Here is a 25,771-nt window from a genome sequence, read left to right on the forward strand (position 1 = left end):
TACACCGTAAAGCATATTAAGTGTACCCTATGCAGCCGTCAATGGTGGAGAATCTGCTTAACCAATCAACAGAAACTATTTAGAGGACCAAAGGACAACTGGCCAATCGCAGCGAAGATGGAGGATCATGTGACCATTGTTTTTCTTTCGACTGTTGATGGCACATCACTCTGGAAATTAGGCATCGGGTCGAGCAACCTATTACACTCCCGTAAGGTGTTATGCTTTTGTGTTATAGTTAATCAAGGATGACCGTTTAATAGAAGGATTAAGTGAATCTGGTCTCTCGTGAAACAGCAAAACAAAGGACTGGTATGCCTTGTTGTTTTGTGTGCGGCCTGTATAAAAGCTAGCGTTTAGCGGTACTCTGTTAGCTAGTTGCTGATGTTGACATAGTTAACAGTGAACCTGTTGTCCTCTCACCTGTGACAGTTAATGAAATAGTGTGCTTGTTAAAAGTTGAGCGATACTCAAACACCAGATTAACAAGAACTCTTTTGGTATTTTTTTCTGTTATGCAATTGTTAAAAATATTTTATTTTTAAATCGATTCATTCCAAAGGGCTTTATTGACTTGCAAATTTAAGTCAACAATTTACTATAAACAGTGTGTGATACAATGATAGATTTGATATAGCATTACGCTCTGTGGTTATTAATTCTATACAGTGTTTCCCTTATTGGGTGTATGTAGTGGTGATGTAAACTTTTTTTTTTCATTACCAGGTTAATGAATGGGGAAAGCACGGGTGTACTCTTGATATTTCTTCGAATGGGTTAAACCCTTGTGGACTGAAAGAATATGAATCACAGATGGGCTTCAAATACCTGGGTGAAAATAAGTAGAGCATTGCTTATATGGCAGTCCCATGCTCACAAACCAGCAGCATCATTGCCTTTGTGTGGTGTGTTTCACTGTAAGAGTCATGCACAGCAGCCCGTTTTCCATAAGGAATGCTATCTCAGCTGGAGGCACATTCACCACCTGAGGGCCAAGGGTCGCAAGGTGGGGTTCTTTAAAGGTAACCAAGTTAGACATCGGCTTGGCCTCCACACCAGCACCCTGTATTTGAACACTTCAGCTTCAAAGTGGTCTGCTGGCCTGAGCCGACATATGTCTCGTGTCAGGAACACGCTGCACACAGTTTCCAAAGCTGTGAGTGGGACACATACAGAGCTGATGTCAAAGATCTCCAGACTCAAACCTAATGCTTTAAAGGCTGATAAAAATGCTGAAGCCAGTGTTGAGACAAGGCCCAAACCTGATGAGAATACAGTCACATCCACTTACAATCCTTCTAATGCTGCTCTCTCTCTAGCATCAACTGCTCAGAAACCTGTTGTTCAGAGATCTTCTGCCAATCCGTCCCTTTCCACTTCTGCCACATGTGATACAAGTTCCATTACCTCCACTCATGCTCAGACTTCTACCCAAGAGACTGTCACTGCTATAGTCCCAACTGTAACGGAACCGAGGGAGAAAAAACTGAGACGTATTGCTCCTGGCGTCAAAGCTACTCGTTCCAGGAGGCAAGAGGAGCTCCAGCCTTCGCTGAATGATTTGGAGAGCAAGAGCACAATGCCCAAACAATCCACAGACCTCTTCCATCCGAGCACCTTTTCAGTGAACCTGGGTGAGACTTACACCTATGTAGCAAATCACGTCAACTCATACTTTGGCAGCAGCATAAACACTCAGGACAAGAAAGAAGAGCATCTTGAAAGCTCTTCCACTTACTCTCAGGATCAACAAACCTCAGACCTCATGCCGGTGTCTAATAAGAAAGACCCTGCTCCCCCAAAGAGGGGTTTAGGACAGTACCTGTCTTATTCAGCTCCAACTGTGCAGGCATTTGTTGGGAACTACATAGCACCTTTTGTTCCTAAGTTCAGAACAGGAGAGTCCACGAGCGCTGTACTGGAGGAAAAGAAATCAGAGGACGTGTCAGTGAAACAGGCTGAGGTTAGTAACGAGCAGAAGGCTGCGGAGGAGAAAGCCAAGAAACTTCTGCACCAAAGGGAAAAGGTAGGGCTTACAGCACAGCAGTATTTCTTTCATAAATTTTTCCTTTTGTAGTAAGCCATATATTTTTAATAACCTGTTCCTTGAGAATCCTACGGGCATGCTATAGGACTTTCTGCTTTCATTCTACTCAATATAAACTTTTTTTCAATAGTCCCAGATTTTGTGGGTTACGCTTTTTGTCTGTGTTTGAGTGAAACATTATATGCATATTAAAATGATCCAGTATAGTATAGTGTAATACAACAGAGTGTCCACAATTAAAACTCAGACCAGCGCACTTGTTATTCTATATGTCTATTGGAAGGATGTTGACTTGCTGTTCTGGGAGTTCTGGGAAGCTACATTCAAAAATAACCCCCTTGAAAAGTTACAGGGCCACAGAGAGAGGGCGCTTTATAGGCTTACGGGGGCCTTTATGTTGTGGAGATCTAAGCAAGTCTGACATCTAGTTTGTGGCAATGCTGGATTGACTTAAATGTGCATAACATACATGGTCTTAGATATTATTATAACATATTAAATAATATATCAAGCACATACATAATATTCACAGCAACCACCATACCTGCCTAGTGAGGAATTAATGTACTGTATTTTTTATTTATTTATTTTTGCTTTTATGTCACAGATTATTGCAAGAGTGAGTGTGGACAATCGAACCCGGGCACTGGTTCAGGCTCTCCACAGGGCATCAGATGTAAAGGTTTATATCAACAGGGTGGAGGACTTAAGTTACCACCTCTTGGAGTTTCCAGAGACTCGTGGCGTTGCAGTGAAGGTGAGAAATGTAGCAGTATGTGGCGAGGTGTGGTCTGTGGCTCAGCTGCAGGGGAGGGGTGGTGCAGTGGGTTTATGGGGCAGTGCCAGGGGAGACTGACCAACACAGCTGGAGATCATGCCTCCCCTATTTGGGCGGCACGCCAGGATCCGAGAGGATGAGGGAACTGAAAGCAGACAGTTGCGGGCGCGCAATTGTCGCAGCAACTGTGCGAACCAGCCAGCAACAACAACCTGAAAAGGCAAAACTGTAAATAAAGAGCTGAAAACACAGAAACACTGTGTGGGTGTGTGCGGCGTACACGAAGCCAATTGCGTTACACAGTAAAGATGGTTTTTCTTGTTCATTTTCCAGCAGATTAACATCCACACGTGGGTGATGTTTTTTTATAGAGAGCTGACGGAGTTGTCAAAACAGTTTTCAGCAGCATGTTTCTTTTTATTTACATGTTAATTTCCACGTTATGTATGTACGGTCTGCATATGCTGTGTGGTCAGTTGCTGAGCTTCTGCAGCATTAGCATGAGAATCATATACATTATGCTTTCTGATTGTATTTGAGAATTCTCCGATGCTTGCAAAATGTCAGTCTGTGAGCTGCGCTCAGCAGGTTACACACAGCTCTAAATGCAGACTGCACACTGTTACATAGATTTATGTCACATCAGTGATACCACAAATACTAATCTAGAGTATTTTAAACCAAGGTTGTTTTTCTCTGTAAATTCAGTTTTTGGTTTCTCATATTGTTGAGAGCCTCACTTTGCAAGTGGCTACAGAAATAAATGTAATGATATTTAAGTTTTCATGCACTCATGCTGTGAGGGGGGGAAAAGAATCTCTTCAGACATCTTCGGCATTTATTTCGGTCACATTGCTCAGTCTGTTTGCAGTACCTTTAGATGTCATATTTTATTTATGATCAAGGTTTTACAGATGTGCAGTGGTCACACCAGTATCGACCCCCATCCATTTTTAACCATGACAACGAAGGTCAACATTAATTTCTCATTGCAAATTGATTGCACTGTGTATTTTTTGCTAAATTCAGTCTGAATAAATAATGACCGGTGAACGAGCGAAACTGGTTTCAGCCTTTTTCATGGAAACCGTGGGGATGACCTCTGATTCAGTAAGCGTCGATAGTTTGTGCCCTGGTTTATGTAACTATGTGCTGACTGATATCAGGCAGCAGAATTAGATGGGATGCAGGGTGAGAAATACAAGGAAAGAGTAAATCTAACAGGAAGTAATCATGATGCATTATCAAAACAAGGAGAATATAATGCACAATCAAAAAGAAGACTGTTTATTCATGCATGCCTGAACTTTGCTTGTTTTCATATTTGTTCACCTGTTATGATGTTGAAGTTTTGGTTTTGAGAGCGCAGCTACGTCTCGTAACAGAGAGACGGTTCACCTCTACATTCCTACTATCTAGTCCACACCACTTCATGGTGGATTGACAGCATTTTCTGTTTCCGGTGCTGACTGTCATGCTATGTTTGTATTTGTCAGGAGAAAGTTATCCCTTGCCTCCTCCGTCTGGAACAGGCTAACGATCCGGGTCTGAGAGCAGCCGTTAGAGAAGCACTCGCTCTGGTGGGCTATCATAAACCTGTCAAAGGTAGAGGAATAAGGATCTTGTCCATAGATGGAGGAGGTTTAAGGTACACGCTCGGCTCCACTCCCCTGCCCCCCACACTCATCTTTACTTTAAGATATGAGTTGATGATATCAAGTTTATAGTGTCAAAGGTTGTACACTTCTTCTATTAGTCTTAAATCTTGTGCTCTTGATGATGAGTTGGTTACTAATGTCTCATGCATGTATCCATGTATTTGTCTGGCTTTCTACTTTCAGGGGAATTGTTGCCCTTCAGACGTTACAGAAGCTAGAAGCCCTGACTGGGAAACCCACTTACAAACTGTTTGATTATATCTGTGGTGTCAGCACAGGTACGCTGTCCTCCTGCCCTACTTCTGTATAGTCAGAGGCATGTATATGGATTATCTGAACAAAGTGCAACACTTAGCAGAGTACAGGCAGCACTGACCTATTTGTTGCTCTGCTCTGAATTTCGACCTCAATTTCACCAGCAGCCCCTTTCCTCTCAGTCTGGGTGAGAACTAATATTGTACAATTGCACAATAAATTTTGCTTTCATTACAGTTGATTTTAAATTCATAAAATGAATTCATAAAATTTACAAGTATTTTACTGTCAAGTACATTAGGTGCTTCCTTGATGTTAAATCACCACAAGGGGGAGCTGTGGACCAATCTCAAACTGATTAAAAATAGATTAAAAGCCTGCTGTTTATTTGCAAAGCACATTGGGCTTTAATCACTGTTAGAAGTTTCTGTTTGTCCAGCATTCTCTCAGTTATATGTTTTAATCTCCACCAGCTGGAGATTAAAACACTCACTAAATCTGAAAATTTTCAGATTTAGTGAGTGTTGTCAAATGTGACAACACGCCTCCTAAATCAAATGGTGTTCTCACACATTTAGAAACCTATTGGGGCCACATCTGGCACTTTTGCCCACATTGTGCCATTGTGACTCCCTAATCCTGTTGGCAATACTTGATCAGTCTTCTAACCATGTTATTCCTATTCACATCCTGTAAACTGATCTCCAAAGCATCTGGTTATAACAGATGATCTTCAGTAAGTTTCCTTCCAGTAAACCTGGTTCATTACTGTATGAACATCATCTTTGAGGACGAGAACAAGCTGTTCCTCGATGCTTTCTCAAAGGATTGTCTGAACCTCCTCTACCTCCTGTTTACAGCAGCTCAATTAACAGTACATCTCAGTCACTCTCATTTGAATGTTTCTGGTTGTTTTAACTCAGGTGCTGTGCTCGGGTTCATGCTAGGCATGTTCCAGATCCCTCTGAAAGAGTGTGATGATCTGTACCGAAAGCTGGGCTCAGATATTTTCAAGCAGAATGTATTTGTCGGCACCATGAAGATGGGCTGGAACCACGCTTTCTATGACAGTGAAGCGTGGGAGAACATCCTCAAGTGAGTTTTGCTGTTATAGTTCATGATCAGTGTCTAGATGAGCACCTTGTCTTTCTCCTTTATTGTGGTGCCATGCAACAACAATGGCTCTTCGACAGCCATGGGAGCAATTAAAATACAGAAATGCCTAAAAAAAAAAACCAACAAAAAAAGCTGCTTGTTGAAAAAGTCTGAAAGCTATATTACAGAATAAAGATTACTGTATGATTAATCACAGTCAGCATTCCTTTGAAGGGAACTCATTTACCTTTAGTCATTATGCTACTCTAAACCCTCTACACTAGAAAATAACATCACCTTTGTGAACCTCCACAGAGAGAAAATGGGCTCTCACCTCATGGTGGAGACTTCAAGAAACCCTGACTGCCCCAAGGTGAGCTTTATGAGATGGTCTGACTCATTATTCCCCCAGCGTGTTTTTTGCCTCACCTTGTTTACTTGTATATTACTCAGAAACCTTCTTTCTCCATTTCCCTCTCTTTACTGTTCTGCTTGACAGATAAAAATAGGCTCTAAAGCCATAAGAAAGTGGGCCTAAAGAAGAGTATATGCTTTTCAGATGTCAGCATGTCTCCTCTGAGGCTCAGAGCTCAGTGATGACATAAAATTGATCTGTCAGAATGTCGACCTAGATATTATGCCTGCATTTCTTGTCTGCTTTTGTTCAACTACAACCTGACACTGAAAAAGAAAGTCACCCTGTATGTTGATGCCCTCACCCACAGGTGGCAGCTGTGAGCACCATTGTGAATCGGGGCACTCCTCTGAAGGCATATGTTTTTAGGAACTACAACCTGCTGCCTGGGATGTGCTCACACTACCTTGGGGGCTGCCAGCATCAGCTTTGGCAGGCCATCCGCGCCACATCAGCAGCCCCCGGGTATTTCCAGGAGTTCCCTTTGGGGAATGATCTCCACCAGGTCAGTCCCATTCACAGCTGTTACGAAGGGAGAAATCCTCCTGATACTGGCTGTACTGACAAATTTCGCCAAACTGACATTTTTATTTATGTCAGTTTTTAATTTAGCTGGTTTTATATCAATGCGAGAATGAGGCAACATAGGATTTTATAATTTATACCTTTGCTGTATCTACTAGAGATGGACCGATCCGATATTACGTATCGGTATCGGTCCGATACTGACCTAAATTACTGGATCGGATATCGGAGAAAAATAAAAAATGTAATCCGATCCATTAAATATCACGAAAGCACCTCACAAAACTTGCAACACGCCGTAACTCACCTCAGAACGTTAGCACGTCGGAGCAGTATGCATCACGTGATAGAGCGGCTGTGGCATGCGGGACCTGTCGGTGGTCTGGATAGCATGTGGAGCTTCGCTAGCAACCCGGCATTTCATCTCTGACAAAGTTATCCCGAGAGAAGTAAAGCAAGTGTGTAAGTCCATCTCTGAATGTTTGTAAAGCATTCCTGCGTTAAGCTTAACAAACGACTGCCTCTTCTTGCTGCTACTTCAATCATGAAACTGCTTAAATATCAGCTGATCGGCTTTTCTGTCGCGAGTCTGTCTCTTTTGTTTGTTTTTGGCCCACTTTGCACCAGAAAGAGGAAACCAGCGGCTGAACAACAGCAGCACGTTTAAGCTTGATAAGCTGTTGTTAGAATTTATTTATTATTACTTTCTACTCGAGGATCTTTTTCTACATAGCTGACGCTGGTAACTGTGCAGGGGCGGATCTAGCAAAGTTTAGCCAGGGGGGCCGATAGGGCATTAACAGGGAAAAGGGGGCACAAAGACATACTTTTCTTTCTTATTCTCATTTAAAATGTCTAGCTTTTAATAAATAATTATCTGACACCCAAAGTTTTAATTTGATGCAAAATGAATAGAAGTCCATTATTGTATATAGTAACTATTAAGTCTAATATATATACCCTAGTAAGCTATAGTACTTTTTCCTTTGGGAAGGTACCATCTGTGCAGTCTGCAATTCTGTTGAAGAAAGATGTTGAATCTATTTAATATTTCTTGAAAAATAATTGATTTCTGTGCATTTTTTTTTCACACTGCATCAAATTAAGGTTGATTACGTCGATTAAGCATCATGAGGTGGAGCGTGAGGGGTGGTTCCCTATTTTTTATTTATTTATTTTTGTTGTTGCTGGGAGTTGGAACCCTATTAGTTAGGTTGCTTAATATTTATGCTAAGTACTCTTTAAAATACCAGAATAGGGAGGATGGTGTAGGTTTAAGTTTATTAGATTGATCAGTATTGCTGAACTATGAAATATTTTTTTTTGCATACAGGTATAACAGAATAGCTTTAGTGTAGTTGTTGTTTTAAACTTGAGTATGAACTTATACAAAATGCAGCAAGATATTTAAAAAACAGTTTTGTTGATTAAAAAACACTATATCGGATTCATATCGGTATCGGCAGATATCCAAATTTATGATATCGGTATCGGACATAAAAAAGTGGTATCGTGCCATCTCTAGTATCTACTTGGAGGCTGAGGGCCACTGGTGGCCGCCAGTATTTTTGTTTTTATTTTTATTTATTTTATTTTGTTTTAAATGTTCTTTCATATTTAGCTTAGTTTTAGTAGACGAATAGCCTCAGATTTGGCATATAAACTGTACTGTTGGTTCAACATGAATACAGTTTGTATAATTTGACCAATAGTTCAGGGTTTATAGTCATTTTAGGGAAAACAGATTTTTCCAGTAAAGTTTTTCTAGTCCACATCCTATAATTACTTCTGTTCAGCAACATTTTGACAGTCAGAGCGTTACACGTACTTCATGCACTCAGCCAGAAGTCATTGTTGTCACAGCGTGCCATATCGAAAGACCTTTGCTGGCCAGCTGAGAATTGCGCTGATATTTAGTGTTCATGCAAATTCTTTTTTTCAACTGCAGTCCGCTGCTGCAGTATTAAAGCTTTTAGTCTTGGTCTTCTAGATTAACATGCCCCGCACAGTCAGTGTCAATGCTGGAGAGTTTCGAAGGATTTTGAGAATTCTAATGAGAAAAATTCTCTGCAGAGCAAGTGAGAGGGAGGAACTCTATTTCCTTTCTGTTAGTATTTATTTCCAGTCAGCTACATTTTGACAGAAGAATGAGGGGTAGAGTCGTCGTGAGACGCACTTAAATCCATCTCCATTAAACAGGTTCGCATTAGCCATCAGCAACATAACAAACCACCAGTCCATTTTGCCATTTTGCTGATCAATAAATCAGCAAAATTATTAAGCCTCTGTAATGGAAAACAGAGGTTGCTCTGTTACGCAAATGGAATGGCAGAAAGCACAGACGATATAAGAAACCTTATGAGGAAAGTCACACCAGAAACTGGGTAAACGTCTTGTTTTATTTTATTTAGAGTAGTCATGCTGCTTATTTTAAAAAGGCAAAAACACAGGTGGGAAAAGGTGGGGAATAATGTTCCACTACAGTCTAAGTATTCAGTTGACGTAGCCTGTGTTTGATTTGCCACATACAAGTGTGGGAATCTCCTTAAATTTACATTAAAAACACAGATGAACAGACTCTGATGAACTTAGTGTAGATCCATCACACGTGAATGAGAGTGTGTTTACATCAAAGGCAATATCCCACACGGGCGAGCTCCGGCACTCCTAATTGGAAGCTGTGTTAGGTGTGCAGGTGAATGAAGTGCAGGGAGAGAGAATGAAAGAGACTGGATGATGAAAACCCACCTGTAGTGGGAGATTTCCCCAGCATGTCGTCTAGCAGGTCTCCCTCTGATGCATAAATTATCCCAATCCAGAGCTTCCCTCATCACACAAAACTGTGTGACTGCTACATCTGCTTCATTGGAAAGAAAATACAGACAATCTAATTATGGAGCTGCTTTTGCAAAATCACTTAGTTGGCGGCCAGCAGGAGGCCTCGTACTTTGAGATGAGACGCCATCAGTAGTTTAATATATTTAACACATCTGACATGAAATCAGTTACAGCTGTTTTATTTTTATTTCAAGTCTGTCAAGAGAAAATTCCAGCTGAAGAACTGAGTAAAATTAGAAAGAGCTCTTGGTAAGAAGAGCTAGGGTTAATTTTAACCTAAAAAATCTCTGAAGAATATTCAAAGGCCTTGACTGAGAATTCATGTGCATACGGAGCGTTTGCACAGCTCTTGCAGTTTTGGGAGTGTTTTTGCTTGTATTTACTATCCTGAAGATGACTTACATTTGTATGTAACACCAGGATATGTCTGGCTACCAAACGTGTATATTTTAAAGCACACCTTATTTGTGGTTCCTGAGACACTGAGTTCATGCTGTTTAAGCTGACATTTACCTACCCGAATTCCGTGTTTTGATTTCTCATTTCAAATTTTAAGATCTATTGAGATGTAAGAGGATAAAATAACTTGCCTAAATCAGTCAATTTAATTTAATCCTAGTGTATCAAAGGCTTCATGGTATCTTTTTGGTAAATTCGGATTATGTTGATTTTGATATAGGCATCATATGAAGTTAGACTCACAGATAAGGACAAAATTATTAGCAAGGGATTTTCAACATTGCATTTCCCACCATACTAGTTTCTATAGAAAAAATAAATGATATCTGTTTGCACACAATATCAGAAAAAAACTCAATTACCAGGGTCAATATTATTAGCCCCCTGAAAAACAGGAGATGGATATATGAAGTTACAGTCACAGTGTTTCCAAATGTCAACTAGAGTGTGAAGTATCATGAAGAAATTCAAAAGAGAGCTACACAGTACAGAACAAGCCCAGCAGAGGTAGGAAGTGAAAGATTTCAAAGACTCTGTCAAGAAAAACAGTGATAGATGTGTCTAAAGACCCCAGAACAACTGCCAACACACTAGTGAAAGACTTGACCGAGACAGGTGTTGTAGTCTCGAAGATGACAGCCACTAGAATCCTGAATGGGCTTCAAAAACAAAACTCTACATCTGAGAGACACCTTTAAGTCAAACTGAAGTATGCCAAGAACAACCTGGAGAAAGATTATGTAGACTGGTTATATCTGGAGAAAGAAAGGAGAGGGGTACAATCGAAACAACGGCATCCCCACAGTAGTGGGACTATTATGCTGTGGAGATGTTTCAGGGCATCTGGAACCAGGAATCTGCTCAATGAATGAATCAAGAAGAAAGCAGGATATGTGAAGATTTTGAAAGGGAAATCTCCAGCATTCAGCAGCAAAACGCAGTCCAGTTCATCGCTTTGTCTCTTAACACAATGACACAAAATATGTGCCGCTACTGGTGAAGATCTACCTCCAGAAACAAAAGAGAACATTTCTGACTGGCCTGCACAAAGCCCTGACTTGAATGTTAATGAAAATCTGTGGGGTGAACTGAAAACCTGAGGTTCATGCCAGAAGATCAACAAATCTGGAGTAGCTTGAGAGGTTCGCCAAAGAAGAATGGGCTGGGTCACTCAGGTGAAACTTGTTGAAAACTAGTACATAACTGCAGGCTATTATCCAGCAAGAAGGGTACAGAATTAACTATTAGCATCTGGGAGGCTAAGAATTTGACCCTGAAATTTTGGATTTTTGTCAAATCAAAAAATTTTGTGTGTGCAAAAAATAAATAATACAAGCATCCAAAATAAAACCAAGATGTTTGGAAAAGTTCTCAAAGCGCTTAACAGCAGTCTGTCCAGGCTGTACCCCGCCTTTTGCCTTATGGGAGCTGGGATGGGCTCCAATCCTGAGAAGGATAAGCAGAAGAGGATCAGCAGATGTTTAACAGCACATTAGAAATACTTTTTAAAAAAATGACTTTTTTATAGAGAGCTAGTAATTCTATCCTCATCTATTTGTCAGTTTTCTTTGCTGAAGCAAAGACTACTTTGCTCAAGCTAATGGAAACCTGAGTGATGATAGTTCAGATGTAATTTTAATGAGTTTCTAATTATGATTACACAGTAAAATCCAAGAGCAGGACCCGTAACAAGCTCCTGTTCATATACGGTTTCTGTTAAGCACTCTAATTTCCATGTGAATGTTTGACCATCTTCAAAATGCCACCCAGTCTGATGACTTATTTGGTGCCTGCTTGAGACCAGTTGTGAACATAACATGCTGTGTGTATGATGTCAGGATTCCCTAGAGAGAGAGTCATCTCACTCTTTTCCACCGACGCCCACAGACTTTCCCACTTAATTCAAGCCCTCAGACAATCAACCTTTTGTGACAGCGAACGCAACAGTTGTAACGGCATGTGCTGAACGAAGGTTGGACTTCTCAAGCAGCTTTCGAAGACAGATGAGTGTTTGTTGATGATTCTGTGAGTCTGCAGGCTGGAATGGAAACCTGATGGAGAAGCACCTAGATTCTATAGATTCTTTCTACTAACACTGGGAAAATTGTAACTTGGAGCGAGACCTTTGAAGCAGAGCCATGGCATTATCAAAGCCTCACACTCGCTACCATAGCCGTGGAGATCATCCTTTAGTGAGGGGGGAACAAGGGAAAAAGAGGTGGGGTGGAGGATAGATGAGATGAAGCGAGAGAGGAGGCGCATGTTCCACATTAAAGCTCGCTCAGTTATCTCGACTCTAAAGAACACAGAAGTAAAAGACTTCAGACATTTCACAGGGGATGCCAGGGCATGCCAGGAATGGTGAGGAGGACCCATTTTTTGTTAGTTTTTTTGGCCTAGTTGCCATGGTGTCTCCTGAGGCGATGGGAAGGAATGGGAGCTTGTTTTGTGCCCACCCCTGCCAGCATTTGATGGGAGACATTGGACTAGTGGACCACCACCCCCAGTGCGACCCCTTGGAGCCCCAACGTGGCACCATGCTCAGCCGAAAGGCTTCACTCAGCCACAAATGAATAGGTCACATCGGCTCTCCCATACGTATTTGTCACTAATGAACGAGGGAGTAGACATAAATTAGTACAGGAAGGCATTAAATGTGGTATCTGTGACTATGAATGACGTGAAAAGCAGAGGGGCTTTCATAATTAAATGGCATTCTAAGGTGTAACTGAAGAGATCCTAACATTTTAATTCTTTTTTTTCTTTTCTTTTTTCCCCTCTTAAAGGCCTCTGGAGATGGAATTATTGGTCATAAATGATATATTTGTATATGGCACTAACTCATATGAAGCAGAGAGGAGAGAGGAGATGTTGTAGATTCAGGGTGTGAATCAGAGCTTTTAAACTCTTTCTCATCCCTGCTTGCTCTTCCCATGTTAAGCCCTGGGAACTTGGCCTGCAGACTGTTAGAGGATGGAGCTCACATTTTAGCCATGCTGCAGACAGCTTCCTCTTCTGAGACTGACTCAGGATCTTTGTCCTTTGAGAATAAGTCCCATCTCCCATTTTTAACAGGGGTGGCTTGAGTGGCTCCAAGAATGTACCTACTGTAAGTAGAGCTGCCTTATGAAAACACATACTTAAGCAAAAGTAATCGTTTCAAAAGATGCCAATTGTCTTTAGTTTTTATTTATTTTTTGATATAGCCTTTATTCATGCAGGTAATCCCATTGAGAATCAATGTCTTGTTTACAAAAGAGACCTGTTTCAGACAGCGTAATAAAATTACAACGATAAAAAAGCTAAAATTATCTAACGTTGCATCTCGGCTACTGTAATAAAATACAATATGAAAATAAAGCTTTAAACTAAATGAATCAGTTTGTTATTGTAATAGCAAAAAGGGGTGTGAATAGGTTTCAGCATAACACAGACTGATGCGAGCCACACAGTTCACTTGATTAAAGTACGGCAACTCATAAAACAGACACTAAATAATGGCAATGAGCGCAGCAGTGTGAGGCACAATGAGAGCTGCTTAATTCTGATTTGATAGGCAGGCATATGTGAAAACCTTTCGTAGCTAAATAAGAAAGTAAATCTCACATTTTTGATTGGCGATATTATTTTCTACTGTCTCATTGAGGCTCAATGAGACATAATAAGGTGATATTTCATTGTTAATTTTATTAAACTCTGCAAACAGCATATTTGTTCCTTCACTTCTCACATGCACTGACTTCAGAGCAGCGCTCACTCATTCACTTACTGCACTGCAGTTATCTGTTAATCAGACCTGCCAGTGGTGTTGGATAAATTCAAAAGTGCTATAATTATAATTAAATGGAATTAAATGCAATATTATACAATGTTGTGAATAATTTGGCTGTTATTTTGTTCTGTCATCATTAATAGAAGGGCAGGAGATAAATAGTAAAATTAGTAACAGTCAAGCATAATAGAGTTGTAGGAGTGATAATTCTGCAACAAATGACTCGAGTGAGAGTGAAACCTGTGCTTCTTTAAAACTCCTCTAACAAGTGCATTTTAGTTGAAAGTTACACTTTCTGAGCTATGTGCACTTGAGTAACTTGTTAGCACCCACCTCTGATTGTCACATCACCTCTGTTTGCTCAAATCGCCTTTTCTTTCTTTCTTTTGTTCTGTAGAACACACTTTTTCTCACATGCACAAACACTCGATTGAGCTGGCACACTTGTTTGAGGATTATGCTGGTCCACTTATTATGTTGACTGACTGCTGTGTGGAAGCTTCAGCAAATCTTCCTCGTCTCTGACCTCCCTCGCCTTTTCACAATTGCGCATCACATTCAGATGACTTCTTTACTGCAGACCCTGGAAAGAATTCACGGCTTTAAACCTCGCGTTGCAATATATTGTCACGGAGGTGTGTCTTCCATCATCCTCTTAGCAAAGCAGCAGGGTAATCTAGTCTAAATTGTCCAGGGGATGAGTTTTGAAATCATGCTTTTTAATATGAATCTGTCAAATATGTACATAAGGCCTAGAGTGACTTTAGGATGAGTAAATATGGAGGAGAGCTTCTGAAGGCATTTATATCGCTTCATGAATTGTCACAGTTTAATCTCAGCGGCTGCAGTCGACAGGGATGATTCATTGTTTCAATATTCACAGAACGTGTGGGAAAAGGTAACTGTCTGCAGTATATCTCAATTGTTTTGGCTGCCTGGGGGCAAAGCTGGCACCCTTACAGATGAGTCCTTCTTCTGTTTATAGCCTGGGAAGATGATTTGAACGTCACGGTGACCTGAGGGGCCCATAAAGCTATAAGGTCAAGTGAAGAGCTAGTCCATGGAATTACTTAATATGGCATGAAGCCCTTTGACTTGACCTGGCCACCATTTAGGACTGGTGCTCACACCGTTTCAGTTCCATCCTTGCAGATCACAATGATGCTTTTTATGTGTATTGGAAACCATTTGGGGAATTCATTTTGGTCAATGAGCAGATTTATTTCTCTGATTGCACAGGCAGTGACTGGGATGGCTTCATTTTGTGTGCAAATGGTATGAGTTGATTTGGAAGATTCATAGTTGTTTTTTTTTCCTGGCAGCCTAATTATCTGCTTATCAAGTGAACGACCATCTCTGGAAAACATTCTGGTATTGTGACAGACGTAATCGGATGTCCATGACTTATGTAATTCTTCCCTAATTAATCATTTGTGAGAAGGGAGCCTCATTGGCGGGGCGTCATAACAAATTACTACAGAGCTTAGTGCTCCTCAGTCCATCCCTGTCAGAGGAGCAAAAGAAGAAAGTGTAATGACTAAAGCTTCTCCCCAGAGCTGAGATTTGAATGCTACACCAGGCTCTATTTCACAAGGTTCTCCTCATTTAGATTTAAGCTGACGCTCCCTCCTTTTCTGTGTTGTGGTCGTTCATAATGAACCCTTCCACAAATGAGTATTGAAGGTTTACCCACGGGTTAGAGAGGGAGAGGGATGCAGAGGCGCACAGGCTGGATGAATAGGATGAAGTTTGCTGTCCCTGCTAATGGGAGCTGACATACATTGGGGCGTGAAATGACTTTTAGTGATCTCACGATAGCACCTCTTTGCTATTCAAATCAGCTCTTCCCCCTATAATGCAGCTTAAACTGACACAATGAAGATAAGCTCCCAAAAGTTAATGACAGTGGAGACATTTTTTTTAAGCAGCAGTGTAAATAAATCATGCAAATCTCAATATTATTCATTTAACTGAGAGAAATTTTTATTCCAGAATATGCTGTAAGAACAACATCTTTTTAAAGCCATTCGGTTTTTTGAAAAAATGTCCCCTTGGGTGTGGGAGCCCCAATTAGGTGAAAACTTGGTATATTTGCATACAGACTCATAGAAGTGATGAGCACATTTGTGAATTAGCCATTAGACCCTGAAGGGCAAAGGCGAGGCTAAACGAGCTTTGATCCTCAGAGTAGTAACTAACCCATAACACCGGAAGAAAGACTCAAACACTGTCACAGGAAATCATTAAGCTTCTATGAAAGCCAGAATTCAGAGTTGGCATTCCTCTTTATCTGATAGAGAATTTAACCTCAAAGGGGGTTAAATGATTGCTAGTGACAGGGGTGTACTCTCTGAGGACATTAGTCTGTAGACACATGGCATTCCTGTTTACAGTGACATTGAGTCATTTCGAGTATAAGCAGCATTACAGCTCTAAATCCTCGTAAATGGAAGTGACCTTTGCCTCGCGTCATGCTGCGTGTTTGACAGACAGCTTGAGTGGTGCCATTTTGCATGCAGCCTTATTTGCAGTTTGTCCCAAGTGGATCATAGTTTCAGCTTAATTCATCATCCAGATGTGCTCTGGCCTCAAGAATCTTTGTGTGAAAATGTAGTACTGGCCAGTGTAAAAAGGTAAAGTATTGGTATTTGTATTGGCCAATGAATGAAAATGGAAAAAGTTAAAGAAAAAAAAAAGACTTTTCACCTTTCAACCATGTTATAAGTGTTGATGTTGCACAGTTTGTCCACCAGAGGGTTCTCTGCGATTTTACTGTTGGTTTGGAAAGCTGCAAACACAACAGTCATCTAATCTGAGCAGACTCGGGCAGAGCGTGAACGAGTGAATAAATAATACGTGTAAGAGTTGTTAGGGAAATTCGTGGAAAAAAAAATTGTTGTCCAGTACATTGGAGTATTGAATTTTTAAATTGCCAGATCTCGTTATTAGTATAAAAAGTCCTCTATCGGTTGGACTTTGATAAAAACAGTGTGTAGAGTATCTTAGTCTATCAGGAGTTGCTGCTGTCCTGCAATAGCATGCAACAAATCCCAAGTAATGCTACTTTTTTCTTTTAGCAACACTTTAGCTTTGCAAGGCTAAAATCAAACTCTAGCTGACTCGCTCATCTTCTGGTTCTAGCTTTTGCCATTCAATTTATCGACTTCCTGCCCTTGACTGTAGGATAAGAGGTCAAAATAGTAGAGCATATAAAAAGGCAACATGATCTCTGGGCAAGTCTGCTCCTCTGGTGTTGGACAGATGGACAATATGTATGATGTCTTGAGAAAATTACATTAGAATGCAACCAGGCAGTAGCTAGTAAGCATGCCAACTTCATTAGATTTTTCTGCAACACACTACATTATAGTCTTTAATATAGTCATGTCTGTTTCTTCTTAACATTCTTTTCACAGTTTCACTTATTTTTAAATGGTTAAAAAGTTGTTTTTGCAGTAATAATGTTAAATAGTGCTCCTGTTGGAAAGTCGGGGTACTACCAGCCTGTTTGGACACCTGCGTAAAAAAGATGACTATACAAATGACTTTTTTTTTTTTTTTTTAAAAAGAGAGAGAATACAGAAAGAAAGCCTAGCAGTCTTTCAGTGATGCAATAGGTCTTTCTATCAAAAACATATTTTTCATAATTGCCTTGACCTTTTTTACCCGCTCTGGGCTCGTCCAGCAGGTGCACTGAGATGCAGACAAGCTAAAGCATTAAGTCCCTCGCTCAGACAACCATTGCACAGTCTGCTTTTAAAGTTATATGCCCTGGCACTGTGTGCAAGCGCGACCACTGCGCCTCTGAAACTTGCCCCCAGCTATTAAGCACAAAGAAGCCATAACTGGACCCGGACTGTTGCCATCATTGCCGCAGAGTTCAGAAAATGGAGCCTCTCACACTGGGGTGAGTGATAAGAAAACTGCTTAGTTGTTTTGTTACCAGCTGGGTTTGACTGGTGCCCAGTGCAGCAAGTTCCCCTAAGTCTCTATTACGGGCACATCCAATCCAGGCATTTTCCTCTTTTTCTTTTTTTTTTTTTTTTTTATGTGATTCATTTCTCGGTCTGCCAGACAACCTACTGGTGCATAATGATGTGCTTTGGACAAACGGCCACCTCAGCAGTTCTTCTATGCTCTGTCACAGAGTGAAGCCTTCTTTGTATGACTTCCATCTCAGCCAGTTAAATGGTGCTCTCTGAGGCTCTGGCTCTAATTATTATCTCAGCAACTAACTTTTAGATCATCGTAGTAATGATTGATTACACATTATCATAACAGATTATTAGACACACGTGTCTTTGTAGTTTTTCATGTTAGTTAAATTTTAACCACTGCAGTAGTTTAATGCTTGGCAATGTCTTTCTATCTTTATGTCTGTCACTCTGTGCATAAATAGCAACAACAAATTCTGGCACAACTTCACCTACTTCCAAGGTGCATGGAGAGGATGCAGGAAGGTAAAGAGGAACAACTTTATTAACTCACCAACGTCTTTCGGCTCGTGGCTTTCATCAGGGTCATAATAACGTATAAATCAATTTGTTTAAATAAAGGGGAAAAAAATCCCCTTCCCCCATTTTTATCGTTAATGGTCTAGTCCAGTATTCACTTGGGCTGCGACTTAACCAGTTAACCTATTAACCAATACTAACCTGTTATACGTCAGCTGGTTTACTTACTCTGTGAATGAAACCATAGAGAACTATTGCAAAGGTTATCCTGCCATTCTTTTGTACAGATGTTATTGACCTCTAATGGCTCTTTGACTGAACATGTGTCACATTTTCTCAGTTATTTCATTCGTCCTTGATAAATACGTCTGTGGTGATGTCTTCAGAATGTATGCTAGGTCCAAGCAGGTATTCAAAACCTGAAAAAGTTTAGTTGACTATCACAGAAAAGTAAGGAGATGAAGCGTGTACATAATAATTTTAGTGATATATAAATCCATTCATATCTCATGAAATTAGTCAGTTTTCTCTTGATCTGCTTATTGGTGTGGTATTAGCCCCCTGCATTGTTTATGAGAGAATGCCTGAAAAAGTGAACTATACAAACTGTTAGAATAAAATGTTAGCAGCATTGTGTAAAGCTTCCTCCTGCAATGGGTTTAACACACTAGTGTCAAATGAAGATGTTTTATTGAATCATGTAGGTAGTCTAAATAAATTTCTTCCCCAGATTGATTTACCAGAGTCAGTACTTCACGCCTACTCGTGGTGTTGCTTCAATGAAGATAAAGTGAACTGAAGTCTGGTGAAACTGAAGAAACTTGCCGAGGAGAGCGGCAACAATTAAGCAAAGAGACAAGTTGAATAATGGAAATAACACACAGAAAAATTGAGAGCATAATATGGTGATTAAATACACAATTTGTGCTTTTTGCAGTTACACTATAGGGAATTTTTTTTTCTTGATTTCTTTTCTTGATATCAATGCCATCATTAAAAATTGGCGTGCAATATATAAACTACTGTAATAATCATAACAGAATCATAATTATATCAATACTGTGATAGGAATGAAATGTAATGCGAGGTCAGCAAAGTGTTAGTTTCCCCATCTGTGAGTATGCACGGGTCTGCTTGAGCCCAGCTAAGCTCCGTGTGGACGAACAAATGCCTGAACATTTTTTGGGAATCCATGCACTCATCCACGGGACAGTAGAACACAGTAGAAACTACTGTCTTTGCATCCTCCAGGCAGTGTGCAGTACTTGAAATTAGTGTAATAGGAATGACTGCTCATGTCTGCAGCTGTCTTTATCCACCACCTTACTCTGTGATTTGACCTTCCAATGAAGATTTTTTTTACACTTTTTATTTTACGACAATACAACCAGAAGTTATTTATCCATTTGATTCATTATTACAACACCAGCTATAGCCTGTAACTCATGATATCTGTGGTCAATGAATGCCTTTATGATTAATACAAAGGCAGCTGGCTCTTTGTCCAAACTGAACAGATCAATCATAACCTTTGTTTCTACTCAAATATCATTAAAATGTTTTGGGAGGTTTTGTGTGCCTTTCTTTCTTTCTTTTTTTTTAATGGAAAATGTGTCTTTTAAATTGTATTTATTTGCATTTCTCATTATAGTATGAACTGATGACACAGACTTGCTTGATCTGTGTCAGCACAGCTTTTATCAGTGCAAGCGAGCTGCTGACAGTGCAGTTGACGCAGAGAACTCTGTGTCTAAGTAAATCATAGCTGAGCTGCAAGTGTGTCAGTAAACCCTTAAACTTGTTTTACTGTTATCTAATGCCAAATCAATTCTCTTTAGCACTCCAGGTTTTCGTAGAGAACTTGTACATTAAGTTTTTCAGTTGTAACGGGAGCTTTTCCTCCAGTCCAGCTACAATAGCCAGAGCTTTGCAATTTTATGTTGGATTAATGGAACAGTTTTCCATATCGCACTCTCAAATTTATACACGCGAGGTGTTTTCCCCCATTGCTGTGTGTGTGTGTGTGTGTGTACGTATGCCACACGCTATCAGAAATGCACACATTATTGTATGCACTGAGCATGTGCTCTCGATCAAACATGTGTGTACACGGCCATGTAAACAAGCACCATTCGCTCTACTGTGTCCCTAGACATTTGGGGCCCTGCGGCTCCCAACCCCCCCAAGCTCGGCTTCCTTAATGAGAATGGGTCCTTGTGTGTTTGATCCTGGTGCCAGCCCTGCGGCCCCTCAGCCTCATGCCTATTCAACAATTCTGCAGCCTCTCCAGTTACTCCCCCACTGCCTTGGGTACAATATGGATCCAAAGCGAAAGCACTCATGGGCAGTTGTTCGATATCAAAGCAAGTCTGACTGAAACTGTGAGGGGAGGGGAAATGCTGGGACTCTTTGTTTAATAGACTTACAAGCAGCACTAAAGCTGCACATTGATTGATTGATTGATTGATTGATTGATTTTATTTTTCCTCTTCACTTTATCAGATGTTCTTCTGAAATTTTGTCTATTGACTGTTAAAATCCATGAAAGGTTTCAAACCCCAATTATTTGGTTTCACTGACTTTGGTGTTGGCATGAAACACCAAACCTAGCCTGTAAACAGGTTGCCTAACAGCACTTTTGGGTTTTTTGTTGTTGTTTTTTCACAGGATGGAGGTCTACTGATTAACAACCCCACAGCACTTGCTATACATGAGTGCCAGTGCTTGTGGCCTGACACGCCTCTGGAGTGTGTGGTCTCGCTCGGTACGGGTCGCTTTGAATCTACTGGCAAAAGCAACGCTGCATATACAAGCCTCAAAACAAAACTCACCAACGTCATCAGCAGTGCGACAGACACTGAAGGTAAGGATGCACCGCAAAATGATGGCGACCTATTGTGATCGCCAGTGTTTCACAGCTTTGACAGCTGCTAAATGTACAACTAAATTCTAAAGCACACCTGTGTCAACCAAGGAGTGATGAAAGCCTGAAACTTGCCGTGACAGGATCAAGTCATAGTGTAAAGATGGCTGCAGTACAAAAAACTGTGAACTGAACTGCCTTTGTTTGCAGTGTTGTTTCAGGTCTGTTTATAGTATTTCCTCTACACAAGAAGATTAAATAAATGTACATTAGCAGTGATCATTCCCTGTTTCTGTTTCTTTTCTAAGGGGGAGATTTAGGATTTTTGATGGTATCTTTTTAGAAAACACTGCACCGCAGGTCGACTTTGTTCTAGATAAATCCCACTGTGGCCCTTTGTAGCGGCAACCTCTTTGTCTCCTTATCACCTCTAGACATGGGCACTTCTGCTGTGCCTAAATTTGGCTTGTTCCCCTCCCTGTTGCTGCTGTGGTGCAGTGTGTGTGTGACCTAGATGCTTCTCTGCACTTGTTCGTCCTGTATTTTGGGATTAATCCCTTTCCTAGCTCTCTTGCGGGCTTTTGTTATTTAGAAACAGCAGATTAGAAAGAGTGTTTATCACAGATTTCCTCTTTTTCAAAAGCTTTAGTGCTCGCAAGCCTCCTAGTTTGTCTTTGGTGTATCAAGCTTAGCTGTGTTTGTTGTTGCGGATAGATAAAGCAGATCTAATAGGGTTTCAGTGACAAAGATGGAGAATATTACTTTTTATATATCTTCAGACGTGTTTTGGAAAAATGACCTTGGGCCACTCGTTCTTGAAACAGCTGTTCCTTTTATAAAGACCTTGTACATCCAATATACGTGCAAACTGTTTGCTTAAACACAGTATCCTGTGTTTAAGCAAACAGGTTGCATGTTTCAGTTTGTTTGGTGAATACATGGATGTCTTACAAGACACAGAAACGAGTCTGAAAGGTTTGCAGCAATTCTGGAGTCTTTGTGTTATTGTTTTGTGTTTGGATTTCCATATTTGGTAGGTGAAAGGTAAAAGGGACTTTCACTAGGAAGGTGATGATATCACTATCTAACAACTAATCCTTTCTGCAGAGGGAAAATAGTAGAACACTTTTTAGCAGTTGGCATCCAGCTCACTGCACAAGACCAAACTGTTTATGATTGACAGTATAAAATTTTGAATAACGAGTGCTTTATTAAAGTAATGAAAACAAGGTTCATCTCTGATTTAACCACATGCATTATCTCTTGTGAGTAAGCTGTTCTTGTCTCTGTGTATAACTTTTCAGCACACAATAGTCTAACACTGATTTGCTCTATAAAAACTCTCCAGATCACCTCCAGATAAGTTACTCCTTGTAGAGTTTTGCAGAGCCTTGGAGACGGTTGGTTTTAATACTGTGGGAACTCAGACAGAAACCTTTTTGGGTGCTTCAGGCCTGTTTTGTTACCCGCTGCCTGTTTGTTTGCATTTGTAGGATGTTGATTTTAAACTGCTCATGCAAGGCAGATGAAAACAGCCGTGATAGACAGGCTAGACATTTTCACTTGGTGTTACCTCACACTCTAGCCCTGAGCGCTTACTCAGTGACACTTGTAATCCTATAACAGCGCTGATAGATAAGGTTTGACTTTGCTAGCCCCTAGTAAGGCAGTATGAAGTGAATTGTGTTTTAATTTTTTTTATTCTCTCTTATATGACCTCACTCTTACTTCTCCTTCCCCCTCCAGAGGTTCACGCCATGCTCGACGCCTTCCTTCCTCCAAACACTTACTTTCGCTTCAACCCCTACATGAGCGAAGATTTCTCCTTAGACGAGAACCGCCAAGAGAAGCTCAACGCGCTGCAGGCTGAGGGCTTGCGTTACCTAGAGAGGAATGAGGACAAGCTGAAGAAGGCAGCTCGTTTCCTGACCCGAGAGAAAAGCTCCACCCAGAAGATGACTGACTGGGCCAGGCTCAGGGTTGATATGTATAATGGTCTGCCCTTTTACTCGTCCAAGTTTTAGATTCCACTCGAGCCACGTTTTTCTGGTCCACACGAACCTGGAAACTTACCGAGGTCCAAGTGCCATTTTTATTGCCCTGTAGCTCTGAAGAACATTATGTATGTGCACAAGTAGATAATGTATACAACATGCCAAATGCCACCTCCTCACTCTCACTTGACACTGTGATGTGATTTTAGTTTAAATGTGCTAACATCTGTGGCAATGAAGATTTATCCGATGTATAACACTTGACTTAGCATAGCATTTAAAGAAGATCTTTTAAATGGCTTGTCGATTTAGAAGCTCCGTGAGTAGAGATTCTACAGCAGCTGATGGCAGTAGTTTAACATTTAAATGACTTCTTTGCCAAAATGAATGCCGATTTTGTGTTGCAGATGCTCAGTTATCTCCAGCCGACAATTGGCTTAGGTTAAAGACTGAACTAAAGACTGAAATTTGTCTGGATTCTTCAAAAGGTAATAAAATCCAGAATCTGCCTGGGAAAAAAAACTACCTGTTCTCAATTTAAGACTTAAAGCTAACGTTAGCTAACTAGCTGCTGGGACTTGATAAATATTGGTAAAAGTGGTGTCGATGTTCTAACTTAACATTCTGATAACTTTATCTCCTTTGATGTTCCTTTCAAACATAGAACACAAAGACTTTATTTCGCAGATAAGCTAGTAATGGTGGCATTAACAATGATCTTCCCACCATGTGGATATTTACTGATCATTTACTTTTGTTTAAAATACTGAAAACCAGTACATCCTCACAAACCAGTATTTATATTCTCACATAAAAAGAATATATATATATAGATGGACTTCATGTGTTGTTGAGTAAATGTATAACTTGTAAAACTGCATTGTTAAGAAAAAAAGTCTAAAATTAATAACTAAAATTTGCACAACAAATACAGCTACTGCTAAACTGTGTAATTGTATTTTGATAAGAGTAACACTGATACACGGGGGGCCCACATGAAGCGTTACAGAGCTATAAAGTATGTCAGTACAATTTACATATGATGATAAAAAATAAAGATGTCTATGGGGAAAACACCTCAGTGTGTTAGTAAGGTGCTAGGCTACCACAGCAGCTTCAGTGGGCTTTGGGATTAATTGTACATGTCACTCAGTTGGTATTTTGTTGATGAAGTGCTGTTTAAGACTCCAAAATGTCCTCTGGCTGTTAAGGAATATTTTCTACAGTTTTTCATTCTTATCATAGATAACTTGCATCCGCACAGCCATCTTCATCATCTCAAAGTCTCTGCAGTATGTTTAACCTGCAAAAAAACCAACACAGCCTAACAGAGAGGCCCTAGGGGTCAAGGGTTTTTTATGTTGTTTTTTTTGTCACGTGTATGTAAATTGTGATAAGGATCCAGCTAGAGCCTCACTGTCACAAAGCGTGAATTTTTATGTGTTATTTAAACTGCAGAGTATTTTTAGTTCAGTTGTTTCAAGCGCTTTTATCATTGTGTGCTTTTATTGTTCAGTTTTCTGGAATCCCTGCAGGCTACTCACATTTTCTCCTCTGTCTTTAGTGTGCCCTCTTTCCCTTTGATGACTGTTCTCAAAAGCCGCTTTCACCCTTTCCACCTTGAAGTGCTGTGTTTTAGTCCCGACTCTACTGCAATGTACCGTTTGTTGAAATCACACAGGGTTTATCTGATGGGCTGGATTAAAACAGATGGCTGCTTATTGATTGGCTGGGATGTAAAATGATTTTCGTACGCTGCTACTTTTGCTGCACATAAATGCATTGCAGGCGTCCATTTCGGCGCCTAACCTGGTCACGTACCGTATTACTGATACGACATTGTGTCGGTTACTCCCAGAGGGCTTGCAGCCAACACAGATATAACCCAGATTAATATAATTCCACTCATCTCTTGTTGGTCCCGTGTAAAGAATGTTTGAGAGTGTAATTAAAACCCACTACTGAACTGCGCTGCATTCTGCCTCCTAATTGTATGAAGATTAGATTATTGTGATCGGAGGAAAGCCACAGCTTCTCTTTACTTCATCCCAGGAAGTGAGGAGGTGGAGGGAAGAGGCTATCAAGTACTCAACGACTGCGTAATTACGACTGCAGAGATCTGAAGTGATATTCACCCCCCACTTTCTTGGCTCACTGTCCAGGGTGCTTGGCTTGATTAGCTCATTCTGATTTGAAAAATTGTTACTTGGGCACATAATACAGTATCTCTCAAAGGTTTCAGGTCACAAACAGAAAATTTCACATTTTCCATGGAAACACGTGAACAGGATATATATTTTAATATAGGAGTAGTTTATTTCTTTACATGTAACTTAAAGAATTGTTCTAACACAATTCTGCACTCCCATCCTAGCTGTGAGTTTGGTGAGGAGATCTGGAGACATTTAAACCCTCGATCATGTAAGTGCATCCCACAAGCTGTTCCCTGGTTTCAGATCCCTTTTATCCCGCACAGATTTCACACATTACTGCAGCCAAATTGTTGCATTTCCTCCACCATGCTTGAAAGATGAACTCAAGTAACCCTAAAGCATCTTTTCCTTTGTTCTGCATCTCACAGATGGTGTTTTGTTTGGCCCAAATGCCTCTAACTTAGA

The 25,771-nt window shown here is 40.4% G+C and overlaps 1 protein-coding gene across 3 annotated transcripts; it reads left to right on the forward strand.

The window, feature by feature from the left end:
* The first annotated feature begins 68 nt into the window (after window positions 1–68).
* On the forward strand, window positions 69–25,112 carry LOC147324961 (calcium-independent phospholipase A2-gamma-like). Of its 3 annotated transcripts, none has more exons than XM_086299169.1 (10): window positions 69–216; window positions 727–2,026; window positions 2,655–2,804; window positions 4,322–4,473; window positions 4,667–4,761; window positions 5,662–5,833; window positions 6,149–6,206; window positions 6,559–6,753; window positions 20,964–21,159; window positions 22,906–25,112. In XM_086299169.1, the coding sequence occupies exons 2-10, from the start codon at window positions 803–805 to the stop codon at window positions 23,181–23,183; spliced, it is 2,520 nt and encodes an 839-aa protein (XP_086155295.1). In that variant the 5' UTR covers window positions 69–216; window positions 727–802; the 3' UTR covers window positions 23,184–25,112. The 3 variants fall into 3 exon arrangements, with proteins under 3 accessions (XP_086155295.1, XP_086155294.1, XP_086155293.1); XM_086299168.1 differs by having other exon boundaries at window positions 69–211; XM_086299167.1 differs by having other exon boundaries at window positions 70–312.
* The last annotated feature ends 659 nt before the right edge of the window (window positions 25,113–25,771 follow it).

This window comes from Aulonocara sp. 'chitande type north' Nkhata Bay, linkage group LG7, assembly GCF_057382095.1.
Source record: "Aulonocara sp. 'chitande type north' Nkhata Bay isolate Kocher_YH1m ecotype deep benthic linkage group LG7, A_spYH_male_GT1.1, whole genome shotgun sequence".
Classification (NCBI taxonomy): Eukaryota; Metazoa; Chordata; class Actinopteri; order Cichliformes; family Cichlidae; genus Aulonocara; species Aulonocara sp. 'chitande type north' Nkhata Bay.

Bases quoted from the DNA above. Each gene is read 5' to 3' on its own strand.
- LOC147324961 (XM_086299169.1), top strand. From the start codon at position 803: ATGAATCACAGATGGGCTTCAAATACCTGGGTGAAAATAAGTAGAGCA. The intron at 4,762-5,661 runs GTACGCTGTCCT...GTTTTAACTCAG, and splicing joins TATCTGTGGTGTCAGCACAG to GTGCTGTGCTCGGGTTCATG. The intron at 21,160-22,905 runs GTAAGGATGCAC...TTCCCCCTCCAG, and splicing joins CAGTGCGACAGACACTGAAG to AGGTTCACGCCATGCTCGAC.